Genomic DNA, 13485 nt, shown 5'->3' with positions numbered 1-13485 from the left:
AATAATGACTTAATAGTGTTGCTAAATCTGTCAGAAGGAATTACTATCCAAAACCTCACAAAAACCTCAAAAGCTTACAATGATTTCAGTCATTAATTAGAGAGTTATTGTGTTTTTCACTTTAGAAATACTGATCCAAAATAATTAGTAATTCCTTCCTGAAGGATTTGCAAATACTTGAGTCATAACTAGTGTGTTACCATGATCTTCACTTTAGAATTAATTATATATTATGCATTATTCACATTAATTATTAACCTGTATATAGTAGTTCTTAGTAGTTCTCTGGAAGGTATGAAAAAAATAGTAGTTATTGATTAGCTAATAGTGAACTACCATCTTCAACTGAGCGCTATTACTTACTTAATCTTTAATCAGAGTTTCTTGTTAGTTAATAGTAAATTATTAGAGTGTTAATAATGTGTTACTCATTTGCTCCTGTGTAGTTAATCATTAATGTACGGAACATTATAAAGTGTTACTGCAGAAGACAGAAACACTCACTGTATGTCCAGTAGGACCTCATGGTACATTTATTGTCAGCAACAGTGTTGTCATAATTCTTAATTTAGATCATATTTAAAGGGATAGTTAACATAAACATGAAAAGGCTGTCATCATTTACTCACAGGTGTTGAAAGCTTTTTTAATTTCTTTATTATTTTTTATGACTGTGATAAATCTCCAATGGAAATATTTGACATATTTAATAGTCTGTAGAATTGTGACTTGTATCTGTTTGATCTGAACTGAAAGATTGAAGAGAGTGTCATTGTTCTCTACAGGTTGTGGGATTGTGGAGTCACAGATGAAGGTTGTGCTGCTCTGGCTTCAGCTCTGAGATCAAACCCCTCACACCTGAGATATCTGAATCTGTCTGGGAATAAACTAGGAGATTCAGTTCATCTGCTCTCTGCTGTACTGGAGGATCACTCACTGTAAACTGGAGATATTGTGGTAAGATCATCACTCTGATAATCACAATATATACCCCAATATAATATATTTGTCCTTGGTAAACATATTCTATTATTAGTAATGTAATTTTTAACTTTTTCAACTCAATGATCACAGATTTGCTTGTTAAATTCTTCCTTTTTTCGTGTCTGTTGAAGGAGTCCAAACAAAACCATCACACTACATCCACACAAATGAGAGAAAATTTAATAATATTTTATTAACAGCTCATTTTCTGTATAATATATGTATATATATATATAGAGAGAGAGAGAGAGTTTGACCTGGAAAACCAAAACCAGTAGTTTTATGTTTGATTAATAGACACTCAGTTAAACAAAAAATTAGAAGTGATTATTATTTGAAAAAAGAATTATTTTTGAAAAAAAAGAGAAAACAATGCACTGAAAAAAAGTGTGTTGGATTTACATGATTTAATGTACATCAGTTCCACATGAATTAAGTTTTAAATATTTTGCTGAGCCCCCAGCCTGAGTTCTTCAAGGCGACCGTTATTTAGAACTTATCACTTTATTGTTTCCATGGTGACGCGTCATTGCTTGTCACGTAACACACTGCAGCGCTGTATGACTGATGGTCTGCTTTTATTTCATTTTTTCCTTTTTTATTCATAATATTCACACATTTGTTCACTATATCATGAAATATCTGAAATTCCGATTGTCAAATATGTGCAAGTGGATGTGTTTTGCAGTTTAAACACCTTTATAACGATCGCGATAGTTGAGCTAAAATGAGCGATGGGCGCCCGCCATGTTAGTTTGCGCCGTACAGAGAATCGGATCTGTTGATTTACAACATGTGAATTCATCCTAGGCCTGGGCGATAAAACGGTATCGATATTTATCGACGGTAATGTCTTAATCGATAACGATAGAAAAAATGTTCGATATAACTCACATATAGTTTAACTTAAATGCGTTAAAATGTAAACAGACATGAAGTTCGGTTGCATGAAACAACTCTCAAGCTCGCTCCGACCCTGGATCACAAACAGACGCGCTACTAGTGACACGCAAACAAGTTGCTGTGGAGTTCAGATGCGCAATCGCCACATGAGATCAGAACACACAAACACATGAAAATTAATGCTGTACCTGCCGGTGACGAGGAGAATGTGAATAAAAAAGCACATGTCAGCTCGTCAGTGTGGCAGTTTCATGGTTTCCTTACGTCTTACAGTTGATTAACTTCAAAGTTCGTCTTGAGAGAGCAGTTGTCATGTCGGTATTAACAACTGCACAAACAGTGCTTTCAATCACACAGTATCATTATTTCTGTGCTACAAATATTCAGGTTATCACAGAAGTACTGAGATAAAAGTTTATCGTTCAGATAAAACACTAATGTATGGAAGCCTGTTTCCGCCACAAAAAAAAAAAAAAAAAGAGTAATTGCGACTTTTTATCTCAGAATTCTGACTTTTTATCTCACAATTGCGTGATATAAAGTCAGAATTCTGAGATATAAAGTCGCAATTGCGTGATATAAAGTCAGAATTCTGAGATATAAAGTCGCAATTGCGTGATATAAAGTCAGAATTCTGAGATATAAAGTCGCAATTGCGTGATATAAAGTCAGAATTCTGAGATATAAACTCGCAATTGCGTGATATAAAGTCAGAATTCTGAGATATAAACTCGCAATTGCGTGATATAAAGTCAGAATTCTGAGATATAAAGTCGCAATTGCGTGATATAAGTCGGAATTCTGAGATATAAAGTCGCAATTGCGTGATATAAAGTCGGAATTCTGAGATATAAAGTCGCAATTGCGTGATATAAAGTCGGAAGTCTGAGATATAAAGTCGCAATTGCGTGATATAAAGTCGGAATTCTGAGATATAAAGTCGCAATTGCGTGATATAAAGTCGGAATTCTGAGATATAAAGTCGCAATTGCGTGATATAAAGTCAGAATTCTGACTTTTTTTCTCGCAATTGCGAGTTATAAAGTCAGAATTCTGAGATATAAACTCGCAATTGCGTGATATAAAGTCAGAACTGCGAGATATAAACTCGCAATTGCGTGATATAAAGTCAGAATTCTGAGATATAAACTCGCAATTGCGTGATATAAAGTCAGAATTCTGAGATATAAACTCGGAATTGCGTAATATAAAGTCAGAATTCTGAGATATAAACTCGCAATTGCGTGATATAAAGTCAGAATTCTGAGATATAAACTCGCAATTGCGTGATATAAAGTCAGAATTCTGAGATATAAACTCGCAATTGCGTGATATAAAGTCAGAATTCTGAGATATAAACTCGCAATTGCGTGATATAAAGTCAGAATACTGAGATATAAACTCGCAATTGCGTGATATAAAGTCAGAATTCTAAGATATAAACTCGCAATTGCAAGATAAAAAGTCAGAATTCTGAGATAAAAAGTCGCAATTACTCTTTTTATTTTTTTATTTAGTGGCGGAAACGGGCTTCCATACTAATGTCTATGTTATCGACCAAAATAGAGCAAATCAGCTTTTGAAAGAAACTTGAACGCGCTGAAAATGACGCATTTATCGATTGTTTCACCACCAGGTGGCGACAAGTGACTGTTAAAAATGTATTTGACGTTGAAGCTTCATTCAACAGATTCTTTCAAATACACTGATTCATCAAGTAATGAAACGAGTATTTATGAGCATGTCATTGAATCATACATCCAAACAGTTTTTTTTTTAAATAATTAATTCAAATATATTTAAAATTTTAAAATAAACTGCAGTAATTCATATTTTGTCAGAACCTCTAGTAAATTACATGTTATTTCATTTAGTTGTCATTCAGAATTGTGATCTCGGTTTGAAACAAACAGTATTTCTCAATTTATCCAGAATTGTGCAGCTCTAAGTTTCTTTAACACTTATTTATTTAATCTTCATATAAAATATAAGAACAATTTGTTTACATTTTATTTTGCTTTGTTTAAAAAAATATTTGTTGTTTGCCTTAATTAAAAATGCATTGGTTAAATTCAAACATTTTTTTCTAATACATTTTTTTCAATAATTATCGATACCGATCAATATGAAACATTATATCGTGATAATTTTTTTAGCTGTATCACCCAGCCCTAATTCATCCACTTCTCCCGAAATACATGAAAGTAAGTGAGTCGGTGAACTGGGGAAGAATAGAGTAAACCAGCGGCGGAGGAATAATTAATAGAGTAAACCAGAATAATTCGCATCATCCCATGTTTTTCAACTGTTAATTTGGGAGGGGGAAAAAATGATGGACCGTCCCTCCGTGGCGTTCTTGTCACATGACCTGCGGTGCGTTTGCGGCATTCTGAAAAGTTGAGATTCCCTTTCAGTCAGTCACGTTCGACGTACGTCAACAGTGACCGACGAATTGGGATATCGCTAGAGAGCCCTATCAGCTTCGAGTGAACTACAACAGGCCAATGGAGTTGGCGTGCGATATTTGCATAATGCGCACCGCCCCCGCCAGGTGGTATAAATAGGGGAGCAGATGCAATCGCACTCTGTCTTTCGCTTCAGAGCCATCTAGTATGTTCCAGCTTTCAGACTTCAGTGAATTCTTCAAGCTAAGGAAAAAAAAGGAAAATTACTTCTTCTTGTGTTGGTGTGACGGCACTTCAGCAAGGTCGCGAGCTTCCCGAGGAGCCTGAGCTTAAAGCTCTCAACTGCTGTTTTGACAGCACACAATTTCCATTTCCCAGCATTGTGTCTGTTGCGATTTGGGCCGGTTCCTCCGTTGTGTTCGGGGAGTGGTGTACCCGAACACATCGTGACACTCCCTGTGTGCTTCAGCACGAGAGAGCTGAATTTTTCCCCTCCTAAAAGAGCTTCACAGACGAACCCTGCGTCTTTTTCAAGATGTCATTTCGTCTGTACGTTACTGGATGCGGTCGTTCTTTGGTCCCCGCTGACGGCCACAATCGCTGCATCACGTGCCTGGGCGTTCAGCACGCTGAAGCAGCCTTTGTGGATAGTTCATGTTCTCACTGTGGGAACATGACTATTGCAGTGTTGAGATCGAGACTCTCGTTCCTTGGTTCTCAGGGAGCGGGGGTCCCCTCCCCTATGCCCCGTGCCGCCGTTTTCTCTGGCTTCGGCCGGCGTGACGGTGCGCCGGCGTATAGGCAGGGTGATCTGAGGATCACGGTCAGGGCTTCCCCGCCGAGCGCCGCTCCGCGGGCCCCTGTCCCCTCTACCTCACTGCAACCGGTGGTGTTGCCGACTGAGCGTGCTGGTCCCTCTACGGAGCGACCAGCCGTTTCTTTCGGAGCACCGGCGGATGACTGCATGTCGATCGCGGCATCGGAAGGTGAGCAAGAGTCCTCGGGAGTTCTCGGCTGCGTGAGGACTCGGCTGCGTTACCTCCCTCCGGGACCGTAGCGTTGTCCGAGCCTGATCCTGAGTTGACGGCTGTGCTTTCCCGGGCTGCCGAGAAGGTCGGGCTCGTCTGGAACCCTCCACCGTGTCCCGAACCTTCTCGGCTCGATGACTGGTACCTTGGGGTGGCCCGTGCTGGTCCCCAGCGCCCCGCCCCGATGCCATTCTTCCCGGAGGTGCACGATGAGGTGACCAGGTCCTGGCGGACGCCCTATAGCGTTCGTGCGAGACCTGGTCCCTCGTCCGCCTTCACCAACCTGGATGGCGGGGAGGCTAGGGGATATACGCGGATTCCCCCAGTCGAGAGGTCTGTTGCGATGCAACTGTGTCCAACGGCCTCTGGCTGGCGCGGTGAGCCGCGTCTCCCATTCCGGGCCTGTAAATTCTCGTCAGGCTTGACGGAGAAAGCTTACAGAGCCTGCGGACAGGCTGCCTCCACCTTGCATGCCATGGCCCTTTTGCAAGTTCATTAAGCAAAAGCGTTGATGGAAATGCCCCAGGGAGGTCTTGACCAGCAGCTGCTCGGGGAGCTGCGTGCCGCCACGGACCTCGCCCTCCGGGCGACTAAGGTGACGGCACGTTCTGTTGGTCAGGCGATGGCCACGCTTGTGGTCCAGCAATGCCACCTGTGGCTGACTCTTGCTGATATGAGGGATACCGACAAATATCGGTTCCTGGACTCCCCCATATCACAGGTCGGCCTTTTCGGCGACGCGGTAGAGAGCTTCGCCCAGCAGTTCTCTGCCGCCCAGAAGCAGGCTGAGGCTATTAAACACGTCCTGCCCCGGTGGTCCGCTGCTGCCTCCACCCCGCCGCCGGCCGCACAGCCTCAGCCCGCTCGTCGCCGAGGGCGCCCGCCTGCGTCGTCCTCCGCCCCTGCTAAGTTGGCGAAGCAGCAGCCAACACCAGCCAAACAGCAGGGTGCCGGTCGCGGACGCGGCGCCCAGCCCGCTCAGGCCAAGCCAGGTGGCAAGAGGTCGAGAAAGACGCGACCCTGAGACGGGCGACCTGGAGGGGAAGGTTCCTGCTCTTCGGGAGAGGACTCCATCGTCTCTCCCACCCCTGGAGGAGGGCCGGGGGGAATTTGTGAAATTGTCTGTCCCGCCGCTGGCTCTCCGGAGTCCAGCGGTACCCACTTCATCACAAAAAGAGCAGTTTCCCAATCCTCCAGGTCACAAGAGACTGTGGCTGTCAGCGCGCGAGGCTCCGCCTTGCCACTCGCAGCCCACTCTCACTTCGCCAGCAGGTCCCAGTGTGATGGTCGAGGCCGCCCCCCAGCCGTCTCCCATTCACACTGTCACCTCGCAGAGTCTGACCCCACTTCGGGCCGCTGCGCCGTCCGAGTCGGGTTCCAGCACTCTGCTTCGCTGCCCCACCCCCGGTGCGTCTGTGGTGCCTTTGGTCCCGCTGGCTCGGTGTCTGGAAGCCTGGATAGCGCTCCCCAGCCCGTCCCGCTGGCTCATTCGCACTATCAGACTCGGCTATGCGATTCAGTTCGCCCGGCATCCCTCGGTCTTCAGGGGTGTCCACTACACTCAGGTGTCCCTGGACAATGCACCTGTTCTCCGGGCGGAGATTGCTGTCCTCCTGGCGAAGGATGCAATCGAGCCGGTCCCTCCAGCCGATATGAAGTCAGGGTTCTACAGCCCCTACTTCATTGTACCAAAGAAGGGCGGTGGGCTACGGCCAATCCTGGATCTGCGTGTCCTGAACCGGTCCCTTCACAGGCTGCCATTCAAGATGCTTACGCAGAAGCGCATTTTCGAATGCGTCCATCCCCAGGATTGGTTCGCAGCGATCGACCTGACCTCGTCACAGACCCTTCCTACGGTTTGCGTTCGAGGGTCGGGCATATCAGTACAAAGTCCTACCCTTCGGGCTGGCCCTGTCGCCCCGCGTCTTCACGAAGGTTGCGGAGGCGGCCATTGTTCCTCTCAAGGAACAGGGCGTTCGCATCCTCAACTACCTCGACGACTGGCTCATCCTGGCCAGCTCGCGGGAGCAGTTGTGCGAACACAGGGACATGGTGTTAGCTCACCTCAGTCGGTTGGGTCTTCGGGTCAACTGGGACAAGAGCAAACTCTCCCCTGGGCAGAGGATCTCTTATCTCGGTATGGAACTGGATTCGGTCGCCCGTCAGTGTTGACCTGCCTGAGTACGCTTAAGCGCAGGACAGCGGCCCCACTGAAACTCTTTCAGAGGCTCCTGGGGCATATGGCATCCGCAGCCGCAGTCACGCCGCTCGGATTGCTTCATATGAGGCCGCTTCAACACTGGCTCCGCGGCCGGGTCCCGAGATGGGCGTGGCAGCGCAGTACGTTCCGTGTCCCCGTGACACCGAATTGCCATCGCACTCTCAACAAGTGGTAGGACCCTTCGTTCCTGCGGGCTGGAGTTCCCCTCGAACAAGTGTCCAGGCATGCTGTGGTCCACACAGCCTCCGCTTCCGGGCGAATGGAGACTCCATCCCCAGGTGGTCCAGCTGATCTGGCAGCGCTTTGGCGAGGCACAGATAGATCTGTTCGCCTCCCCGGAGACTGCCCACTGCCAGTTGTTCTATTCCCTGACCGGCGGCACGCTCGGCACCGATGCCCTGGCAATCAGCTGGCCCCGGGGCCTACGCAAATATGCGTTTCCCCCAGTGAGCCTTCTCGCACAGCTCCTGTGCAAAGTCAGGGAGGACGAGGAGCAGGTCTTGTTAGTGGCTCCATACTGGCCCACTCGGACCTGGTTCTCGGACCTCACGCTCCTCGCGACAGCACCTCCCTGGCCCATTCCTCTGAGGAAGGACCTCCTGACTCAGAGACGGGGCACCCTCTGGCACCCGCGTCCCGACCTGTGGAAACTCCATGTGTGGTCCCTGGACGGGACGTGGAGGTTCTGAGTGATCTCCCGCAAGCGGTCGCAGACACCATCACTTCCGCTAGAGCTCCTTCTACGAGGAACCTCTATGCGCTGAAGTGGAACCTATTCGTCGAATGGTGTTCCTCTCAACCAGAGGGGGGCGAGGAGACTGAATCCTCCCCGGCCCCCCTCTGTACCCTCTTGGGATCTGACCCTGGTTCTTACATCTCTCCGGGGTCGTCCCTTCGAGCCTTTGCAATCAGTCGAGTTAAAAGTACTGTCCCTAAAGACCGTCCTCCTGGTTGCATTGGCCTCGCTCAAGAGGGTAGGGGACCTGCACGCATTTTCGGTTGACGAATCATGCCTGGAATTCGGGCCCGGTGACTCTCACGTTATCCTGAGACCCCGACCTGGATATGTGCCCAAGGTTCCTACCACTCCCTTTCGAGATCAGGTAGTGAACCTGCAAGCGCTGCCTTCGGAGGAGGCAGACCCAGCCCTAGCTTTGCTCTGTCCCGTCCGCGCTCTGCGCCTGTACGTGGACAGAACGCGAAGCTTCAGGACCTCAGATCAGCTCTTTGTCTGTTACGGAGGCCAGCAGAAGGGAAAGGCTGTCTCCAAGCAGAGGATGGCCCACTGGATAGTGGACGCCATCGCCCTGGCGTATGAGTCCCAGGGCGTCTCGGTTACGTATGTAACCCTCGTTCCCTGAAGGAGGGAACGGAGACGTACGTCCCGTCGCCACAGTTGCTGTACCCTCGCTGTAGTGCGGACTAGATTGTCTCCTCAGCGAAAAACAGAGTGCGATTGCATCTGCTCCCCTATTTATACCACCTGGCGGGGGCGGTGCGCATTATGCAAATATCGCACGCCAACTCCATTGGCCTGTTGTAGTTCACTCGAAGCTGATAGGGCTCTCTAGCGATATCCCAATTCGTCGGTCACTACTGACGTACATCTCCGTTCCCTCCTTCAGGGAACGAGGGTTACATACGTAACCGAGACGATTTTTCATCTCGATGCGCCTGGAAAACGCACTGCATGCGCGTTGCTTACATTATGAGCGCGGCTGCCGCGTGCCTATAGGCTACATAAATAAAAAAAATAAAAGTGGAAATAAATAAAAATCGAAATGAATGAATAAATAAATAAAAAATGAATAAATGTGTGGAAAAACATAAATAAGGAAATAACTGTATAAATAATTATTTTATTATTATTCCATATTCCAAGAGCTGAAGTAAATTAATATAAAAAAGGTGCACAGAGTCATTCACGCAAATGCAAAACACCATCATGGTAACCCACAACACTTACATAATGCAATAAACGTTCATTAAACAACAGAAGCTGTAACATAAACCCTAATGTACATAACTGATAACAAAACTATTAAGAAACATGATTATTTAAACAAAATACTTTCAAATGTGGAGTGTTACTTTTTTGTGGGAATATCAGTTTACAGTTTTTGACTGTAAATTATACATTGATTTTGTCTTTTTTACTTCTAAAAATTGTAAAAATTTACAACATTTTACTGTGAAAATCACATAAAATGTCTGGTAAGAGCTTTTTCAGTTTTTCCCTGTATATAATACGGGAACTTACTGTTAACCTATTTACAATTTTTAAAAACAATTTTTTACAATATTTTGAGAATTTTTTGAAAGAAAAATTAACTTAAGAAATGTTCTATTTTTTTGGTTTTGCTATTGTTAAATAAATGCTCAGTAATAATTTCCAAAGATTTCTGAATTTCAGAGAATGTCTGAATGTGTTTATGCATCAGTTTCATTGTTTTAAATTATGCTGTATGGTTTTGTGTGCGGTAATTGTCAAACTCCAAAATTAATTTATTTTTAATTATTTAAAAAAACACATTTTTATATGAAAAAAGTTCATAATTGTATTTATATTGCCAGAATGTTTTACTTTGTCTTGCATATTTTTTTCATTAGATCAGATAACATTTTAAGATGTCATATGGTCATGTTACAATGTGCCCCACCTACGGGGCATGTTGTCACATTTCACTTCCATTCTTTCGATGTAAATAAAGAAGAAAAGTATATGCTGTAATAATGAAACAAAACTTTTACTATGCATGCAAATCTGAACAAATTATACTGAATATACCTGCAAATGCAGTCTCCGAGAGAGAGTGAGACAGAGCATTATGTAGCCTATCATGTCATACAAAGTTTAAAACATTTAAATAGACATATCAAGTAGAAAATGTATGTGTATCTTAGGTGATTATTAAGATACTCTTGACAGAGAGCTGGTTTGGTTTCTGAGAGACTCGCGGCTGTTTGATTTGTGATCTTGCTGTGCTTATTCCATTCATTTGTGTATCATTTCATACAAGGTTTATATAATTTAAATATACACATTAAATAGTAGAATGTGTATGATGTAGTGTTTTAGTTGATTTACTCTTGCCAAGCTCTGATTTCTGAGAGACACGAAGAGGCAAAAGCAACAAGGATATTTGATTTGTGCTCATTTCATTCATAGTGTTTACACTCATTCACTTCACATATTGCGTAGTGATTTTAGAGGTTTATGTATAATATCGTGCTTTCCTCTGGCTCACCTGTTATCCAGCAAACACGAGGAGTGACAGTGTCAGCCTCAGCTGAATATTATTCAGCAGAATTATTCATTATTCGTTTTTAAGCTGTTATTCGTGCCTTTCCGGATAAGGTATTCGGCTTCGGGCACATCCCTATACTATATAGCTCATTATTAATGTGAATAATTCATAATGTGTAATTAATTCTAAAGTGAAGATCATGGTAACCCACTAATAATGACTTAATAGTGTTGCTAAATCTGTCAGAAGGAATTACTATCCAAAACCTCACAAAAACCTCAAAAGCTTACAATGATTTCAGTCATTATTAGAGAGTTATTGTGTTTTTCACTTTAGAAATACTGATCCAAATAATTAGTAATTCCTTCTGAAGGATTTGCGAATACTTGAGTCATTACTAGTGTGTTACCATGATCTTCACTTATAGCCTAGTTGTCACCCCTCATTCTGCCCCATCAGTGGATCATACAATAATCACAAACAACAAATGAAGATCATCTTTCCTCTGTGTCTCTCTTATGATTAAACTTCCATTATAAACTGATTTTTGAAGCACAGGTGTTGAAAATCTTTTTTAATTTCTTTATGATTTTTTATGACTGTGATAAATCTCCAATGGAAATTTAGGCATATTTAATAGTCTGTGTAGAATTGTGACTTGTACCTGTTGATCTGAACTGAGAGAGTGAAGAGTGTGTCATTGTTCTCTACAGGTTGAGATATTGTGGAGTCACAGATGAAGGTTGTGCTGCTCTGGCTTCAGCTCTGAGATCAAACCCCTCACACCTGAGACGACTGAATCTGTCTAAGAATAAACTAGGAGATTCAGTTCATCTGCTCTCTGCTGTACTGGAGGATCCTCGCTGTAAACTGGAGACACTGGCGTAAGATCATCACTCTGATCACATAATCACATAAATATTTGTCCTTGTAAACATATTCTTTATTAGTAATGTAATAGTTTTTAACTTTTTAACTCAATGATCAATTTTTTCACACTACATCCACACAAATAAGAGAAAATTGAATATATTTTATTAACAGCTCATTTTCTGTAAAAATATAGTTTGACCAAGAAAACCAAAACCAGTAGTTTTATGTGTGATTCATAGACACTCAGTTAAACAATAAATTACAAGTGATACTTACACATTAAATAAATATTCAGTTAATTAATTTTATAGCTGTATTTATAAACTGCTTATAAATGATGAATTAACTATTTTCTAATGCTTAACTTATGCTTCATAGCGTGCAGTTATTAGTGTTATCCATTGTTTTTTAACTGTTTCACCTCAAGTTCATGTAAAACTAGCATAAACAGTCCTTTATAAAACAGTGTAGTGTGAACTTATCTGGCATTGCTTATCACTAGATTTAAATCGCATCACACATTATTGCAATCTTTAATAAACTGTTCATTTACACACAGTTTACTCAGCGTCATTGTTCTCTACAGGTTGGAGGATTGTGGAGTCACAGATGAAGGTTGTGCTGCTCTGGCTTCAGCTCTGAGATCAAACCCCTCACACACGATAGAACTGAATCTGTCTGGGAATAAACTACAAGATTCAGATGTGAAGCTTCTCTCTGATCTAAAGAATGATCCACATTATAAACTGGAGACACTAGATCACAACTGTAAGTAGATTTTTATATATATTTAACAACTATAATAGAAATAAATAGAAGTTAGCCTGGTGTTTTTAAAATTTTTGTAACAGGCCTCCTTGTGTGATGTGACTGATCTATGAATATATGAATATTTTCATCTCTTACAGTGTCTCTGTGTGTAAGTCACAAAGTGAGAGTTGTTTAATATTTACTATTATTATTAATCTATCAGCAATGGAGACCATGTTCGAATTTTTCTATTATTCAATTCACAATTATATGTATAGCACTTTTAACAAAACATCATTTCAAACTTTATAGAAAATGCACGTTTCAGATATTAAAATCAAGAAGCCAGAGGTGACTGTGTGAAAGAAAACAAAAATTAGTAGTGAGAGAAAAACTCCAAACTCATCAGGGGAATCCATCCATCCTCTGAAAAAAGTAATGTCTATATAGCAAAAATATACAGCTCTAAGGTAATACAAGACAGGGTTAGTTAAAGGTTAGTGTAGGGCTTAAGTAGCAGTATTTTATTGTCCTTACGAAACTTAACAGGTAGCAAAGGTAAAATTGTGATATGATCATAATTTCTTGACCTGGTAAGAACTCTAGTAGCTGCATTTTGGACTAACTGTAGCTTGTTGGACAATCATCTAGTAGTACATAAACATAATCTAGCCTTGAGGTCATGAATGCATGAACCAACTTCTCTGCATCAGAAACAAGTCACATGTTTTGTAACTCAATGTTTCTGAGGTGGAAGAATGCTGTTTTGGTAACATGTGAAATATGATTTTCAAAATACAAGCTACTTTCTAATATTACACCCAGATCTTTAACTGTAGAGGATGAGGTAACAGTGCTTTACTTTATTGTTCTTCATTTAAACAATCAAAGTAGCAGCAGTCAGACAGGTTACATCTAAAACATCTTAAAGCCTGATGCTGAATACAAATGTACTTTTGTAAGAGAATATCATGATCTGTAGTGTCAAACGCAGCACTAAGTTCAAGTTAAACTGTGAAATGCAGCCTTGGTCAGATTCTAGAAGTCATTTCTGATCTCTGTGTTATGATGGG

At 42.6% G+C, this 13485-nt stretch overlaps 1 protein-coding gene across 1 annotated transcript in view; it reads left to right on the top strand.

Annotated features, from left to right (window-relative positions):
• The window catches only part of LOC127505683 (NACHT, LRR and PYD domains-containing protein 12-like), a 312016-nt gene that overhangs the window by 295643 nt on the left and 2888 nt on the right, over positions 1-13485 (top strand). The window contains exons 21-22 of the mRNA XM_051881370.1: positions 11503-11673; positions 12249-12430. Of these exons, the coding sequence (XP_051737330.1) occupies positions 11503-11673; positions 12249-12430 (353 nt within the window). The remainder of the gene's footprint in view (positions 1-11502; positions 11674-12248; positions 12431-13485) is intronic.

This window comes from Ctenopharyngodon idella, chromosome 23 (assembly GCF_019924925.1).
Source record: "Ctenopharyngodon idella isolate HZGC_01 chromosome 23, HZGC01, whole genome shotgun sequence".
In the NCBI taxonomy this organism is placed as follows: Eukaryota; Metazoa; Chordata; class Actinopteri; order Cypriniformes; family Xenocyprididae; genus Ctenopharyngodon; species Ctenopharyngodon idella.
The sequence above is the reverse complement of the archived record's forward strand: the minus strand, read 5'-3'. Positions and strand labels throughout refer to the sequence as shown.